The 19420-nt window shown below is 36.7% G+C and overlaps 1 protein-coding gene across 3 annotated transcripts in view; it reads right to left on the bottom strand.

The window, feature by feature from the left end:
- Positions 1–7725: 7725 nt before the first annotated feature.
- ROBO1 (roundabout guidance receptor 1) overlaps positions 7726–19420 on the bottom strand; it is a 988403-nt gene continuing 976708 nt past the window's right edge. For all 3 annotated transcript variants that reach the window (XM_084875894.1, XM_084875896.1, XM_084875895.1), the window contains 3 exons: positions 18358–18666; positions 11383–11579; positions 7726–9397 (listed from right to left, as the gene is read on the bottom strand). In XM_084875894.1, coding sequence (XP_084732020.1) covers positions 9383–9397; positions 11383–11579; positions 18358–18666 — 521 coding nt within the window. In that variant the 3' untranslated portion in view covers positions 7726–9382. The remainder of the gene's footprint in view (positions 9398–11382; positions 11580–18357; positions 18667–19420) is intronic.

Here is a 19420-nt window from a genome sequence, read left to right as displayed (position 1 = left end):
TACAAAATTAACGCCAAGAAATCTATGGCATTTCTATACACCAACAGCGAATTTATAGAAACAGAGACTAAAAAAGCAATTCCATTTACCATCGCACCAAAAAAATTAAGATACCTAGGAATAAACTTAACTAAGGAAGTAAAGGACCTATATGCGGAAAACTACACGACACTGAAAAAAGAGATAGAGGAAGATGTAAACAGATGGAAGAACATACCATGTTCATGGATTGGTAGAATCAACATCATCAAAATGTCCATACTTCCTAAAGCAATCTATAGGTTCAATGCACTCCCCATTAAAATACCAACGGCATATTTCACTGACCTAGAAAGAACTCTCCAAAAGTTCATTTGGAACAATAAAAGACCCCGAATAGCCACAGCAATCTTGAGAAAGAAGAGTAAAGTAGGAGGGATCTCAATACCAGACTTCAAACTGTATTACAAAGCCACTGTTCTCAAAACAGCCTGGTACTGGCACAAGAACAGACATATAGATCAATGGAATCGAATCGAGAACCCAGATATCAACCCAAATCACTCTGCTCAATTAATATTTGACAAAGGAGGCAAAATATGCAATGGAGTCAAGAAAGTCTCTTCAATAAATGGTGTTGGGAAAATTGGACAGATAAATGCAAAAGAATGAAACTAGATCACCAACTTACACCATACACAAAAATAAACTCAAAATGGATACAGGACTTAAACATCAGACGGGAAACCATAAAAATACTAGAAGCATCCACAGGCAACAAAATCTCAGGCATATGCCAAAAGAACTTCTTTACTGATATTGCCCCTAGGGCAATGGAAGCTAAAGAGAAAATAAACAAATGGGACTACATCAAAATAAAAAGCTTTTTTACAGCAAAAGAAACCATCAACAAAACAACAAGAAAGCCCACTGTGTGGGAGAACATATTTGCAAATGTTACCACTGATAAAGGTTTAATCTCCAACATCTACAAACAGCTTATACAACTAAATAAAAGGAAGATGAATGATCCAATTAAAAAATGGGCAATGGACCTAAATAGAATATTTTCAAAAGAAGACAGAAGGAAGGCCAAAAGGCACATGAAAACATGCTCAAAGTCACTAATTATCCGAGAGATGCAAATCAAAACAACAATGCTGTACCATCTCACACCTGTCAGAATGGCCAACATCAACAAAGCAACAAACGACAAGTGTTGGCGAGGTTGTGGAGAAAAAGGAACCCTCGTGCACTGCTGGTGGGAATGCAGACTGGTGCAACCACTGTGGAGAACAGTGTGGAGTTTCCTCAAAAAACTGAAAATGGAACTCCCATTTGACCCAGTAATCCCACTCCTAGGAATATATCCCAAGAAACTAGAAACACCAATCAGAAAGGATATATGCACCCCTATGTTCATAGCAGCACAGTCTACAATAGCTAGAATCTGGAAACAGCTTAGGTGCCCGTCAGCAGATGATTGGATTAAAAAACGATGGTACATCTACACAATGGAATACTATGCTGCCATAAAAAAGAAGGAATTCTCATCATTTGCAGCAACCTGGATAGAACTAGAGAACATCATGCTGAGTGAAATAAGCCTGTCAATGAAAGAGAAATACCACATGGCCTCACTCATTTATGGATATTAAAAAACATTATAAACTGACAAACCAAAAGATAGATATAGAGATAATAAAGCAACAAGCAGACTGTAAAATTACAGCGGGGAGATTAGGGAGATCTGGGGGAGATAAGAGATCAACCGAAGGACTTGTATTCTTGCATATAAGTACAACCAATGGACACAAAACTCTGGGGAGGGAGGGTATGTATGGGGGGGGGGCAATGTTAAAATATGTACACAGATAATAATTTAATAAAATAAAATAAAAAATTAAAAATAAAAAAAAGAAACTGGTCCAAAACAAAACAACCCAAATAATCCAAAGCACAGTTCTCAAACATAATTCTTATTTGGTTGTCTAAATGTATTCAATCTATATTTTTTAACTAGAGTACAATTTTGAGAAAACCTAAACTTTATATTTTATAAATTAATAGATGGCTTCCTTTCAGCTTCATAACCCAGACAAATCATTTATTTGATTCCTGTTTAGAATTTCAGCAAGCTCTTTTATTGTCACGAATTATAGTATGAATATTTGTGCCCTTCACAAATTTATATGTTGAAACCTAACCCTCGAGTATTGGTATTAAGAGGGAAACCTTTTGGAGGTGATTAAGTCATAAAGGTGGAACCTCATGACTGGGATTAGTGCCTTACAGAAAAGACATCAGCAACCTCCCTTTTCTCTCCTGACATACAAAGATGCAGCAAAAAGATGGCTGTCGGTGAACCAGGAAGCAGGCTCTCACCGTAGACCTAACCTGCAGGCACTAGTTCTTAGATTTCCCAGCTTCTGGAACTGTGAGAAATAAATTTCTTTTGCTTAAAAACCACTCAGTTCAAATATTTTTGTTATAGCAGCATGGACTAACTTGAACACCATGTAAATACTTCACACTTTGTATTCACACTCTATTATGCTGCTTGTGTCTGCCTTCCAGTACATTGTGAGCTTTCTGGTGTCCATTCCTTTTTTTTCTTTAAACATAGTAGATGCTCAATAGACTGCTGAATTAATAAATGAATGCCTAGGTTCAAATCAGGTTAGGGAGACAAAATAAACATATATTAGTAACTTAATCAAAAATTTTTGATTACCTTATAGAGGGTGACTTTTTTTTTTCTAGTCCAGTAGTCATATTTTTGTCATCATATTATATAGCAGGATAAGAAATTAAGTTTATTCAAAATGATCATTTAATTATGCATACTTGAAACACATGAGGCTTAATTAACACTGGTTGATAGTAAATCATCCAGATAAAATATATTAGCTTCTGAATATATGCTAATCCCATGCATAGGTACATTATGAATCTAAGTCATTTATTATTTTTCTTGAATTCTTTTTCCCCAAAGTAGTCAAGCATTCAAAATGGTAAGATATTACTTATTAGAAATGTCTTAGCCCATTTTAAAGAGACAGATTTTTAAACATTGTTAAAACTTCTCCAAAGGATTCCTCTTCCCCATAGAGAGACAGAAGTGGGAGCAAAGGAATGGCTAGGTTAGGCAAAGCAACTAAAAGTTCTGACTTAAAAGTCAGTGTTGTATGACCTGGAACAACTTCTCAAGTCCTTCTGATAAAACAAGGTACATATTCTTGGAAGGGTGAATTATCTTTAAAGCAGTATGTTAAATTCCTTTATTATTGAGAGTGTTAACACACACACACACACACACACACACACACACACACAGTTATGTGATTATGTGATGGAAATGATAATTTATATTTTTTATTTTTAAAAGTTATCCTTGGAAACTTAAGCAATACATTAAGATTTATCTATTAATTAAAGATAGTGGAGCTTTAAAAATATTTGGTGGTAGCAGCATCTTTAGCATCCATCCATCTTCCCTACTTCCAACACAGATACCTTTTGTTATTTTCCATTTCAGTTATAATTAATTTAAGAAAGGGAGTTGGGTATTGTTTATAAATTTTATTAACTGAGATCTCATTCCCAAGGGCTAGTTTTAATTTCTAAAAAAGAGCACTAGATTTGAAGCTGGATTTATATCTACACTCTGTTTAAATCTCCTTATGGAGTATTTCAGCAAATTTCTCAGTCTTTCAAAATCTTGGTTGCCTTACTTGTCAAAAGAAACCTAGACATTTCAAACCAATTTAGTAAAAATTCAATGTAATATAGATTTAAATCATAGAAGGTACACAGTAAATCACTCATTATTTTCTGTTAATTTGTGCACTGGGGGAGGGGTGTCCCACAGCCCAGCTTGCACCTTCTCCAATATGGGATCCCCTCGGGGGATGTCCAACTGATGATCAGTTTAGGATTGAGCCTAAACCAGCAGTCGGACATCCCTTTCACAATCTGGGACTGCTGGCTCTAACCATTCACCTGCCTGCCTACCTGATCACCCCTAACCGCTTCTGCCTGCCAGCCTGCTCACCCCCTAACCACCCCTCTGCCAGCCTGATTGCCCCCAACTGCCCAGCCCTGCTGGCCCAATCGCCCCTAACTGCCCTCCTGTCAGCCCAGTCGCCCATACTGCCCTACCCTGCTGGCCTGGTTACTCCCAACTGCCCTCCCCTGCCAGCCTGGTCACCCCCAACTGCCCTCTCTGCTGGCCATCATGTGATGACATGAGCACAGCCATCTGTGTGCAATGGTGTGATGGTCAATTTGCACATCATCTCTTTATTATATAGGATAATTTACTTCCTATGGTATACCCCATGGTAGCTCTTTCAAATGCTTTTCATTCTCCAAGCCATTACTGACATGTTGCTGACATGTTTTGTCTTGTGGGTTTGAAAACAGAAGTAAAAAAGCATTAACAACCAATTCTTTAAAAATTCTAGACATTAAATATTATGATGAGTGGCTAAATCTCAGGAACACATGTAAATGCTCAGTTACACACAAAATGAAGAGACACTTCAAAGATGATTTGTACATCACCTTTACAGAAAACATGTAGAAGAGCTTGCATATATAACAGCTAAACTCTCAAATTGTGAAAAGCATACAGTAGTCTATTAAATAGGCATTCCATATAAAAACTCAGTTTCTTATTAGACAGGTTTTAAAATACGCCTTTTTCCTATGCTTCAGGGCTTGTCTACTGTGACAGCCAGAGCAAATTCTACAGCAGAGCCCTTGCTTATATACACAGCCTTAGTCGGGCACATCAACACCATTTTGACAACACAAACTCACTCAATTTTATGAAAGAAATGTGCCAGCCAGTGTGAGCAATTCACTATCAGGCTGTCCTCCTGGATCCAGGTGGCCAGCTCAGGGCCCCCTGAGATTCCCGTAGACATTAGGCTGCTGCATTCTGGAGCTCCAGTACCAACTTCACCTCAGCCCTGGCACTAGGCCTGACAGCAGGACAGCAGTGCTGGCCCTGGGCAGAATGAGGCACCGGGAGGAGGATGTAAAAAGCTTAAAGAAGGCACTCCACAGCGCAGGAGATCCTGAAGATGCAGGCAGGCACAGAAGCCCCCGTTGTTCAGGTTGCTTTTGTTACTTCCTGCAGCAGCGCGGGTTACAGGGGTCACTTAAAAGGCACCAAAAGCTCTGCTTTACTTAAAGTTGGAGAGCTCAGAGCTATTCCCAAATGGAAGAATTTCTAAAACCTTGAAATCTGACTTCAGCCTTCATAAGTGGAGTTACCGATTATACCAAAGATCTGAATGGAAAAAAAAAATGTATCGAATGTATGTAAATATTTTGAGTCCAGTTTATTTAAGGCAATGGTTTGCATAAGTGTTGTAATAGTTCATTAAATGTAAGATTTCTTTTACTATAATAGCTTTATTTTATGTGCCATTGTGAAAATGCTTTAAATCCTAGTTAGGATATAATACAAGGCACCAATGATAGTTTTATGGGAGACATAACTGGGATACATCATCCTCACTTTGAAGTTTCTTTTATGTTATTATGTGAGATTTGGACTTTGTCTTCATTCTTTGCTGTGTGTGTGTGTGTGTGTGTGTGTGTGTATTATAAGGCACAACTTTAATTACTGTGAATAATTTTCTTTCTTTGTAAGGTTGGGGAATTAAATACAGTGAGTGTGTCACCGAGGCTTGATTCTGTGTCCTCTCACCTTCTCATCAAGTGGGGCTTGGGGAATCTGAAAGTAAAGCAACCTATGCAGCACTTTCCATTTCAACATCAGAGAAACAGTGAGTATTACCCAATAAATACTGAGCACGTACTACCTACTTTATGTACATCAACTTACTTAATTCCAACAATCTTGTAAGGTATCTATCTATCTATCTATCTATCATCATCATCATCATCATCATCATCATCATCATCATCTAAAAACTGTAGGAGAAGCAACCATCCCCTCCCCCAACCCAAACACAGCCCAATGTGACAAGCAGTTTAGAACATGTAGTGGTTTCTGGTGACGTCCTGAGAAAGGGCCCCACACCCAAGTCTCCAGAGCTCCAGCAAGGCACAGAAGAGCGTACAAAACTCCCATGGCCACTTCTTACACCAAACACATCTAAGGGCCCAGAGTATCAAGAGAGGATCAGGGGATAATAAGGGGCATTGGAGTTGGGGAGAGGAGGGTACAGAACAAATAGTCTAACCAAGGGAGATCATTGGAAACTTGGACAATAAACATAATGCCAGAAGCCCCTGCCATCCGTACCCCACAACTAATTCAGACAGCAACCTGTAAAAAGGGAAGTGAGGAGAAAACACAGACTCTATATCAGAAATGACCAAGAAAGCCAAATATGACACTAAGTGCATTTACTGAGATGTCAAGTGACATGCTTGCACACCTGAATGGTAAAATAGGTTTTAAAAGTGCCATATCACCACACATTGTACGCCCCTCAGGAATTCACAAGCAAAAACAAACAAAAACAGCAAGAATTTATTCTATGATTAGGAATTTCACAATGACTTTTACTCACCAGAAATGGAACCACCCCCATCCTTGTACCACACTTATTCTTTGACTTAAAGAAAAATAACCCCTTTGCAAGTTTTTGGGAACAAACTATGTGTGAAGTGAGTATAATATGTGTACAATAATTTCAGTCCATGAATACAATATCTTGTATTGTTTGGGAGGTTTACAGAGTCCATGTCATATACATTAATGCACTAAATCATGACAATAGCTCCATGAGGTAGGTATCATTAAATTTACAGGTGAAGTACCTGAGACTTAGAGGTCAAGTAACATGTCCAAGGAAACACAGCTTGTGACAAAACAGACTCAAAGCCAGGCCCTCTGATGTACATAATTTTTATGCATAACACATACTATCAATAGAGAGAATAACTTCTTTATGTTCAACTCATCAAGGGAAACAGAAAAATTACGTCATTAAACATGTCCCACCAATTTTTTGTTTAAAATAACTTGAAAGCTGATGTTTTCACTGATAAGTCTATTCATTTCTAAGTTGATGCTGGTGATTATTTCATTCTTGTGAAATTATATTTCAGATTAAATCTCCCCTTCTTAAAAATATTCCTACATTTTCAAATTGTGATCAACACACAAACTGTCAATGTATATGTCATAGGAAAAAAATGTTTGCTAGATTCTATTGCTCTTGGCACTTCCAAGACATGATGGCCATCTCAAGCACCCACAGCTGAATACTTGAATAGGCTGACTTTAATGAACAACAATGTGATAAGTACTGCACTGTTAAAATGTCACATGAATTTGTAACAAGAAAGCAGATAGTTACTGATATTTTGTAGTTACATAATTTACTTGTTTACAGAAGAAAAATGGCCCAAACTTCACAAATCTGAGTTATCGCAGTCATATCCTATTTTAGAAATAGGTTAACTGATATTCAGATACACATACAAAAGTACAAAGTACTTCAGTACAACATTAATATTAAAACCTTCCTCTCTAATCAAATGACTTTTAGGTTTTCATTCATCTTACAACTTTAATTTCAGTGGAAAAAAGGAGCATTTTTCTTTACCATAAAAAAACAACAACCTGGTTGTTCATAAAACAGAATGTTTAACGGTCTGATAATATAGTAGTGAAATGTTAAGACAGCACACCTTGTGATTAAATGGAATAATTTGATCACACAATGAAAAAAAAAAGGAAATCAACACAAGAAAGAATGATGTATTTGAGAACATTTTTAATAAATAATGTGACAAAATTACTTTTTTGATTACTGGATTTTCAGTATGCAAAATTATGGCTAAAAATAAGAGGCTTCTTACATGAACCTAATGAAAACATTAATCACATGGATTGTTCCCTTAGTACTGCACACCCTTTCTATGTAACTTGTCAATTATCTAAGTGAACACATTTAGTTTTTGGTGAATACCAGCTTTTTTTTTTTGTGGTTCCATTTTGTTTGGCTTTTTTTTCCAGTGGGTCAGGCCTGATACCTGTGTAGGAATAAGTGTACATTTTTTTCTTCAAATAGCACCAATTATAAAGTCAATAAAATTTATATAATGACAAGAAAGGATCATAAAAATCTACAGTCGGAGGGCATTATTTGGCAAATCAAAGCACATAATGCCTCTATTTGAGGAAATCTTATGAGTTTCAACATTGGCCACAACAAACTTAAATCTCTGTTTCCTTAAGTCCAGGAAAAGTAAGAACCACTGGGTTTATGGCCCACAATAAAGTACACACGTTACTTCACCATCTGTCATCATTCAAATATTCCAAACACAAACACAGAGCATTAACAAAACAGGTTAAAAACGTTTCTCAACATTTTTTTCAATAAGACAAAAAAGGTTAATAGTTACAATGGTTTACAAATAAAGTTTAGTGATTGTGCTTTTAAAACCAAAAAAAAAAAAAAAAAAGTTTAAAAAACAGTGCATTACAAAAACAAAAATCAGACTTCCTTAAGTGGCACTTCTGAAAGTTGAACTGACACTACCAGAAGAAATTTAGGCCAGTTAAGATAGGATGTTCTTACTCAATTGGTCATTAAAAACATTCAGTTGTTTGTATGTAATATGCATTTTAAATCAGTTTTTGATTGAAAAATAGAATAAGGTTTTTGCTAGGCTTACTTATGACAATGACTAGACAGCCAGAGATCCAACTGGCTTCCCCCTACTTATCGAAAAGACGAACATTTCCAATAAGAATATACTTCAATGATTGAAATGAAGTGGGAAAAAAAAAGTATCACCAGGGGTTGCAAAGAGTATATATTTACAATGTTTCTATCCCATTCAAATTAATTGTGGTTGTTCTGCATTTGCTATATTTTTATTTTTCCCCAGGAAAGGGTGGTATGAAAGACTGACTTTACAATCATGTTACAATGATTTTAATTTGCATTAGCGGTTGGTTATAGAAAGACTATATCTTCAGAGCCCTTGGCATGAGGTTGATTAATCAATTTTGTATCTTTGATCAATATTTTGCTATAAATTGGCTTGGTATATAAGCAGTGCAATGCCATATCTCAGGGGCAAAATGCAAAAGAACTATTCTGTTCCCTTTTGCTGGCTGATGACCAAAGCAAGAATTCAAACACTTCCCTTGCTGGAAGTAAGTGTAATGGTTTGTTCCAACAGTGAGAGGAATATGGTGGTTCCTCAAAGGGATAGGGATCAAACAACAATAAAACCCCAGTAAAATTTTTAAAAATGGTATTCCAGTAAGAGGAATAAAAACGACAATTTGTACACTCTGATTGCACTGAACATTTTATCTGGCGTCATGTGTCATCAGACATGAGGCATCTTGAGTGACAATTTTCACATTAGATCTCACAAGCCTCTCTGGTTGTCTTCAGCTTTCAGTTTCCTGTAAGAGATAAGTTATTTTTAAGTTTGGAAATAAATCTTAAGAGTATTACATTATATTTACATGTTTTCATTCTTATGGTTTTTCATTCTTTCACTAGCACACACTGGAAAGAGCTCACGGCAACAGATTCATTTGTCAACTTTAATTGGTTTTGAAAGCAAATGCAATAGTTCTGTAACAAGTACCAAGTGCGTCCCACACAGTGTGTCTGTGTTGTGGGTGTGGTGCTGGGGAGAGAGGAGCAGCAGTAGGTTGAGTTCTCTACTCCTCCTCTCCCAATTCAGCATCATAGCTCAACTTTTACTGGTTTTAAATATTGGAGTCATTTATATACTTATCTCTATTCATCCCACAAAAAGTCTTTTCTTTAAAAACAAAACAACAACACAGTTGAATAGCAACTTCTATAACAGTATTTGCAGGAGGAAAGTATTCTTACTCTAAATCTCAAAATCCAACTACATTGTGCATGATGAGAAATTTAATCAGATATAATTACTTACAATTTTTAATTTTGTATTATTAGAAGTTACAGTTTAACACTCCTTTAACAATATCCTTGTGATTAAATATACAGTTGATCCTTGAACAACACAGGTATGAACTGTGTGGGTCTGTATATGTATTTTCTCTTCTTTATGATTTTCTCAATAACATTTTGTTTTCTACAGCTTAATTTATTCTAAAAGTCTAATTTATAATATATATGGCATACAAAATATGAATTAATTAACCATCCATGCTATTTTATAAAAATATTTCTTTATTGATTTCAGAGAGGAAGGGAGAAGGAGAGAGAGAGAGAAACAGTAGGTTGAGAGAGAATCACTGGTCAGCGCTTCCTGTATACCCCCTACTGGGTATCAAGTCTGCAACTCAAGCATGTGCCCTTGGCTAGAATTTAACCTGGGACCCTTCAGTTGGCAGGCTGATGCTCTATCCCCTGAGCCAAGCCGTTGGATAAGGCTTCCAGTCAACAATAGGCTATTAGTAGCTAAGTTTTGAGGGAATCAAAAGTTATACATGCATTTTTTTGACTGCATGGGCAGAAGGATTCGAAGTCCCTAACTGCCCTGTTGTCTGGGCAGATATAGGGTCAACTATATCTCCAAAAAAATAAATTTTTCCTCAACTTGCTTTCTTATGAAATGGAGAAAACACAATCTTAAAATGGGAGGTGATTTTAAATATTATAAGATTTATTGCCAACTCTCTGTCTGATGTCTGTTTATAGATTTCAACAAAGAAGTTTATCTTTGACTCAAGAAATGTTCTCTTCCATTTGGAAAAGTCAGTGTCAGGACTGAAGGTGAAAGATAATGGACCAAATCAGCTGGATTGAGCCCAGTAATCACCAGGGTGGTAGCTAACACAGGCAGAATACCCTCACTCACATCATGTAACTGTCACCTTACTTTTTTTTTTTTTAATATATTTTATTGATTTTTTACAGAGAGGAAGAGAGAGGGATAGAGAGTTAGAAACATCGATGAGAGAGAATCATTGATCAGCTGCCTTTTGCACTCCCCCTTCTGGGGATATGCCCGCAACCAAGGTACATGCCCTTGACCGGAATTGAACCCGGGGCCTTTCAGTCCGCAGGCCGACGCTCTATTCACTGAGCCAAACCGGTTTCAGCCTTACTGGGTTTTTATAACTTACTATAATACTATAAATTATAATTATTTTTAGATCAATAGTTCTTATTTCCTAAAAACATGCTAGCCATGAAAATTTCTTATCTGAATACCTGTATGAAAGTTAATGTTAGACCTAAAAGGAAACTATTATTATCATTTAAAACTTTGGAAAACATTTAAGGAAATAATTAATTTTTTCAGAATTATAGTTTCTGGCAGCACTAATATTAGGGTTTGTGATAAAAAGAACATTTTTATAGACTGATAAATGCTCCTGACTTTAAGGCTGATATAATAACTAGTTTAATGTTGAGAAATGAAAAAAAAAAAAGTTATAGATACCTCTAATTCTTCATTATTATCTTCTCCTCTTTCATATCCTCCAAGAATTTGCATTTCTGCAATATTTCTTCGACCTACATTTGCTTGTTCTCTTTGTCTGCTTCCTGATCCCCTTGATGACATTGAACTTGAAGAACTAGGATCTCTGGGATTATTGGATGTCGGAAAAGTAGGTCTACAGTAAGGTAGAATATCCTCTGTGTAATGAAATTTAACAAGTGCATATTAATACCATTGCACATTTTCATTCCATAATGTTTCACTCATGTCTATAATTCTGAATGGGGAAGCATCAATGTTTTTGAGGAATAACTAAAAACATTTTATAACAACTAGAGGCCCAGTGCATGAAATTCATGCAATGGGGAGGAGTCCCTCAGCCCAGCCTGCCCCCTCTCACATACTGGGAGGCCTCAGGGAATGTCCTACTGATGGCTTAGGCCCACTCCCCATTGGCTCAGGCCCACCCTCCTTTGTGGGAGGCGACCAGGCTGATCAGGGAAGGTGTCAGCCCCTTCACCCCACTGCTTCAGCCACTGCCAGTCACCACAGCCGTGAAGGTATTTTCATCAACATGGACTCCAGTTCCTTCATCATGAAAAAAGACAACTTTCTTTAAGCATTTTCAAGATGTATCTTTCATAGGATATGACATTTCTTTCTTTATTTTTCTTTTTATCCTCACCTGAGGATATATTTCCATTGATATTTTCCCCTTCCCTCCAATTCCAGTCTTGGCCCCTGCTGAAGCCTAAAGCCTCCACCCCAGGCTTTAGGCTTGGGAAGGGGTCCCTCCACCCCCTCTGGCACCTCTGATCACAGGGTCGGTCCCTTCCCAAGCCTAAAGCCTTTGCTCTAGGCTTTAGGCTTGGGAAGGGGTTCCCTCTCCCCCGCCCCTCAGATTGCAAGCTCGGCCCCTTGCCAAGCCTAAAGCCTCTGCCTGATGGCCTGATGGGAGTTACCAGGGTACTGAGGAGATTCCCAGGTATATATGCAAATTAACCACTTTATTTGTTAGGTTAATTTGCATATTCACTCTGAATGGGTGTGGGTGTAGTGGAAGTACATGGTCAATTTACATGTTTCTCTATTTTTAGGTAAGATAATGAATAAGTCAGCTCTGAATTTTGTAAATAAAAACAACAAATTTTACTGTTTTCTTAGCAGGGGTTGGATTCCACTCAAAAGCTTTTGTCTGCCTCAAAATCACTTGAGAACATCTTTAAAGAAGTAAACCAAACCTGGAGTCAAATTTAGTTTCCAGTTCTATCCTTCACTGTGAGCTCGAGTTATTTCAGGCTTTAGTTTTCATTTTTCTAAAAATAATCTGTGGAGCTTTTAGTATTCATGTGAAAACAGAAGAGATGGTAAAATCCCTATGTAAACTTGGAAGAATTATTCTAGGGCACGTAATAGAAATGAAGCCCAGTCTCCTCTAACTACCAAAACAGAGCCAAGCTCAGGTTCACTTCCCAGACACCATGATATCAAGCTCCATTTCAACATCACATTTACATGGTGGAATCCTGTTCTCAGAAGCCTCTCATTGTTGCTACTCTTGTTAACTGGCATCTCCTGAATGTCCATTTCCATAATCCTTAAATCTGTTTCTAGTTCTGTTGATTCAATCCTCCAAATGCTCACTTCGCTCCAAAGGCTATCCACTCTACCCTTTGGACACCAAACACATAAAAAACAACTCCTCTACATGTAGTTTTGTTTTCCTTCCCCAAGTACTTCCTCAGTTGTCTGCATTGTATGAGTGAAATATGGTTTCCACCAAAGTTCTCTCCAAAGAAAGGAGGATGGCTTGTCTGTAGCTCACTAACACTAACACTAAATCACTGTGTAAAAATATTCTCTTCTGGTGAAAGCCAAGCCACGTAGTTATGGGGCCTGTTTTCTTTGCTCCTTAATGCCATCTTTTCCCTTCCATTCTGTTCATCACAACATTCACTCCCGAAACAGACTTCTGACTCACGGAGGTTTCACAGTCCACAAAGACCACTTCTTCTGCAACTTAACTTCTTAGCACTTGGTCTCCTATAACCTTCAGCTTTTGTCCCCTATTTAGCAACCTTTTAATCTTTATTGACTTTAATTTTTGACAAACTACAATATGATAAAATCCTTCTCTTGCTAAAAACGTTCCCCTTAAGCTTGTGCGCTACGTTAATTAATACCTTTTCCTCACTGCTCAGCAAAGCTTCTTGAAATGTACCTTGAACCCTATTGGTAGATGCAACTCCCATTCACTCTGTATTCAGGAAAATCTACTCATGCCCACATTACCACAATGAAACAGAAAATTCACTGCTGATTTTGATAATGCTAACCATGCTTCAGTTCTCTCTCTATTCTTTTCTGGCCTTAATCTGGAAGTCACTATCAATTTAAACATTACTACTCTCTTAGCTTATGGTCGTCCTTCCTTTTTGGCCAGACTTCTGTGGGTTCTTCTTATGCAGTGCCTCTAACATATTGATGTCCTGCAGATTTCTATTTTAGCCCAGTATTTGTTTATATACATATTCCCACTCTGAATGATTTCATCCGTTCTCACAGACTATAACCTCTTCTGGAATATAACTGTCATGAGAGAGGGTATTTTTATCTGATTTTGTACTGATATATTACCACCATGACATATAACAGGTCATCAACAAGTAGTTTTGAGTGTACAGGTGAGTGGCTTTAACTGCTATTTACCATGATGAATTATTCATTCCTATTTCCAACCTGTGAAATATGCTCTGAATTTTAGGTTCCTACAGCCAGGTCAATTGAACATTTCCTTTTGAGTGTACCTCAGACTCAACACATCCAACATTAATTTCATTATGCTCACTCCTCTGAGATTTCTTCTTCCTCTGTATTTTCAAGATTAGCTAATGATATCTCTAATCATTAAGACATCCAAAACCAAGAATAAAAAGGGAATTATTTTAGAGTTTTTCCTCTTCCTTCCAATAATCTTAAATGCACAAATTCCACACATTCGAGCATATAACAGTTGAGGCTGATTTTCAACTCTAAAAAGTGTTTTGAATTTTCTCTCTCAATGATCTCTGTTCTCATAGCCTGGTTTATATTCTCTACATCTCCTGTCCAGAAATTGTAAATATCTCTTACAAGTCTCTGCCTTTTGAGTTATTTCCCTCTAAACCTGTGGTTCTAAACCTTTCTAATGCCGCAACCCTTTAATACAGTTCCTCATGCTGTGGTGACCCCCAACCATAAAATTATTTTTGTTGCTACTTCATAACTGTAATTTTGCTACTATTATGAATCGTAATGTAAATATCTGTGTTAGTACTTCTAAAATGAGTCTTAGGCTCTGTGTTTTCTGCTGGTTTAGGCTCTACAGCAGTGGTTCTCAACCTGTGAGTCATGATCCACACGTTGAGAACTGCTAGCAGGTTCACACAGATATTTACATTACGATTCATAACAGTAGCAAAATTACAGTTATGAAGTAGCAACAAATTGGTTGGGGGTCACCACAACATGAGGAACTGTATTAAAGGGTCCCTGCATTAGAAAGATTGAGAACCACTGCTCTACACCATCTTCATTAAGCCACCATTTTCTTACAAGAACTACAGGATCTCTATTACTTAAGCTTACATTTACCTCAAGAGCTTCATCTTAACTATCTAGTGGTACTGAATTTCTTATAGTCGCCTCAATGTAGCGCGCTCGCTCCCTCTCTCTCTCTCTCTCTCTCTCTCTCTCTCTCTCTCTCTCTCTCTCTCTCTCTCTCTCTCTGTATTTTCTTTTGCCCAAGGATGTTTTTACTGATTTTAGAGAAGGGGTGGGAAGGGAGAAAGAGAGAGATGTGAGAGAAGCACATTGATTGGTTGTCCTGACCTGGGATTGAATCCACAACCCAGGTATGATCCCTGACGGGGAACTGAATCTGCAACCTTCTGGCAAACAGGATGATGCTCAAACCAACTGAGCCACTGGCCAGAGTTGTACCTTTAAAGATAATCATGCTGACTTCATCTGCCTGAACACTCTATCCACTCTTCTTACCCAAGCTAAATTCCACCCATCCTGAACACTCAGCTTATGTGTTATTTCTACCAGGAAAGAAGTTTTTCTTTATATTTTCCAAAAGATTGGGATAATTGTCCCCTCTCTGGACTATCAAGTATCATGGCAACATCAACATTATACCAATTATGAATACATCTGTGAATCTATAGATTACCTGTCTCCCTCTCTGATATTAAGATCCTTGAGGTCAAGGTTCATGCTTATATATAAATTTTAAGACTAGTATGATGTTTAATAACACAATTGATGTTTGATATAGGTAAAATAAATTGAACCAATTGAGTGAATGTCCGCCTAAAGACCAGACATTCCACTTTTTGTAATTAAAAACAATCATTTGTTACACAAGTAAATCAGGGTGTCTCTTTCATTATAAATAACTGAGTAAGAAGGTGAAATTATAGCAATGCATAGAAATATTAACTTAATGATACACAAAGGTCTATGGTTCAAATGAGACTTTGGGAAAGCAAGACATAAAAATAATAACTGGTCCTGTATAACAGGTTCCCATGGAAATAGGCTTCCTTATTTGTACAGTGATTGTTCCAGTGTTAGTTCCTTTATTAGCAATATTTTTATAAGACAGAGGACAACTTAATTGAATTTGTGAAGATGGATAAAAATAACTTAGTCCTTTGTTCTAATTCTGCATACACCAAATTCTTTCTGGGTTTATACAATTATTTCCTGAAGAAACCCAACTACTTGGGAGGGAGCCTGTTTATGAGCAGCAAATTGGTCCTTACTTTCAGGAAAGATACAAATCTAATAATTTAGAGCATGACATTTCATTTATGTATCATCACTTGGAGTATAGTTATCATGAGTCAAAAATTAAGATAATCTTTGGCTTAACTGATAAAAATAAGGTAAGTGTCACAAAGTACTCTGTGAACATGCAGTAGAGTGAGACATCTGTCTGAAATGCATAGTATCACTCATCACTTCATTGCCAAGTCTGGCCCTAGGTCAGGAGTTCAGGTTTCTGTCACAGAACAAAATGAAACTGTCCTCCATATGGAAGGAAGTTGCTAATGGCCAGGTGCCCCCCCCCCCCCCAAAAAAAAACAGAACAACAGATTGATGTCTGATCTCACCAAAATGTATCAATGAAAAGAGAGCAGTAAAGTACCCTTTTAAGCTTTTTAAGATTCATATCCCTATCACTTTTTCCTGCCTCCTTCATCAATGACCTTCATTTTCTTATATCTCTTCCTCGAAGATGTTTTTTTTTTCCTTCTTAGTCTATAATGTTCACATACCTTTTCTTAACACATTCTCACAGATTCTGCCTTCCTGCCAAACCCTCTCCCTACCTTTTTTCCTCTCTCCAACCTTCTAAAAAGAGCCCGTGCTCACCATCTCCCTTCCACAGTTTCCATTCACTCTCACACCCTGCAGCCTGTGTTTTATTCTGACTACTTCACTAAAAATAGTTCCTTTGAATATCACATATAAACAATATGCTGCAAAATCTTTGTATTCTCCCCTACCTGCACCGTGGGCCACCATTCACATTCCACTTTTATTTTTTTTTGGTGACATTTCATATTTCTTCCTATCTTATAATTTTCTCCTCCATTCTTTCTAGGATAGTATTCTCTCTAGTTTGGATACCTTAATTATTTTATATCTGAGTGGGTCCTTCTTAGTTTGCATCATAGAGTTTTGTTACTGTGTCTAATTTTAAATACGATCATCCCTGACTACTGGTGTGCACATTCTCACAGAGTATATTGTGTTGTCCATCTCTTTCCAACTTCATATCCACTAACTTCATATAAGTAGCTTGAAACCAGCCATTTTGGGAGTAATTACTCAAAAGAAGTATATGGCTACAAATTAGGGTTTTGTTTTGTTTTTTCCCCCCCTAGAAAACCAAATACTGTACATTAACCAGTATATCACTGTTGATAATTTGGCTTTTGTAATTCACGCAATTTTTACCTTTGTGATAGTTCTAACATCCTCCCTCTAGTTGTAACCTTTCTACTGATCTTTAAACTTTGTTCTCCAAATTCTTATTAATTTTTTTCCATAACTGTATTCTTGACAGCATCTTACTCTATTCAAAACTGAAATTATTTTCCCCATCATATCTATGATTTTCCCTACATTGCTTAACACAATTATGTGCTACTAATCTTACAGGCCATCTAATTAACACTTGAGTAACTTTTGTTTTTATTCCATTATTTTATTTTAGTTTTCTATATTCAATTAGTCACCAAGTCCTATTAGACCTATCTCTGAAATACCTGTTCTCTTTATTACGCAACTGATTTAACTCAGTACTTTCATATTTTATATCTAGATTACTTTAAATTTTCTGATACTTTCATTTACCTAATTTTAGTCTCTTCCTTAACTATAATGTGCTGCCAGTTATTTTTCTAAAATACAAATCTGATTATATGTTTTGTTGGCTCACTGCTGCCTATATCATAAATCCCAAACCCTTTAGCACAGTATTTCTGGCCTTCTAAATCTGGCCCAGCCACCTTTCTAGTTTTATCTTTTACCATGTGTCCCTGGCCCCAAATATCCTATTCTCCAGCCAAACTGGAAAGGAGTGCTCACTAAACATTCAATTTTACACTTCCATATTTTTTTTCTACCTATTTCCTTTACTTGCGCTTCCCTTCTCCCTATTTAATCTGCAGAAATCATGTTTTCTTTTTTTTGAAATACAACTCAAGTGGAATCCAAGGAAGTATTGTATAATGTATTAGAATGAATTGTAAAAAAAAAAAAAAAAAAAAAATTTCGGGTATATGCGTATCTCCTCTGTTAGAGAGCAAATTTCTAAATCTTACTTACTGCTTTTCATATGGCCTTAGAGAACCTAACAGCATGCCTTGCAAATATATGTTCAATCTATGTTTACTTGGCTCTTAAGTAAATCAGTACCTTGGATGAGATGAGTCTTTGCTGGTGGAAGGTCCCGTTTTGCTGCCTTGTTTCCACGTCCTTTCCCATCATTTTGCTGTTCCTGTGCTTCTCTGGGTTCACCTGGATTTGTTCGCATTTCAGCAACTGGTCTTCCATCCAATACTTCCCTCCCCTTATAATTGCCTCCTTTTCTATCTGATGATCTGTCTGTTCTTGCTTCTATACAAGGAAGTTTTGGTACCATAACAGGTCGTACTTCCAGCTGTGCCTTGGATTGGACAGTGGGTGACTTTATAGCAGGTGGTGGCACAGGAGGAGGTGGAAGATCTAAAATGGAATGTTTAAAATATTGTAAAAATATGCTATTTATAAAATAAGCAAATATTAGAAATATCATTGGAATCACATTCATCTGGGATTAGAACAATTGAAGGTAACCAAGGAATAAGACGACTAACAATTTTAATGTATTTTTTATCTAGCACAGAAATATTGATTCGCAGAACTGAAGCTTACAGATCATCTAGTCTTAGTGTAGCTAATATAGGCATAAATGCTGTAATCTCCCCAACCTCCCCACCACTACAGATCTTCCTAATTGATTTCAGTACAATGTTGCTGATTCCAAATACATATCCTTACTCCTTCAGACAACCACTTCAAACTGATTGAAGTTGGCACTTGAGTTGAGGCATATTTGCTGTCTCTAATCTAGCCTAAATCCTTTCTTATTTTAAACAGGCAAACTCAACAACATGGACCTTAAATTATTTTCCAAACTCAAAGGTAGCTGTGACCAGACCAGGACTAATGCCCTCAGATTCTTAATTTCTGATTCAGTGTCCTTTATACTGTACCATATTTATAATCTATCATTCATTGATGGGAATCTCTTAACTTTGTATATGCAACCATAGGTTTTAAATTAGATAATCACTGGAATAAATATAGAATAATTTCATCTATCTATAGTTACAGCTATATGTTAATATATTATATATAATAGAGAATTGTATATAATTCAATTTCTTATATTATAAGTACAATTAAAAGATACTTAAGTATAAAATTAGGTATAAAG

This window comes from Pipistrellus hanaki (assembly GCF_964339955.1).
Source record: "Pipistrellus hanaki genome assembly, chromosome: 2".
Lineage (NCBI taxonomy): Eukaryota > Metazoa > Chordata > Mammalia > Chiroptera > Vespertilionidae > Pipistrellus > Pipistrellus hanaki.
Note: the sequence above shows the minus strand (reverse complement) of the source record. Positions and strands in the feature narration are given on the sequence as shown.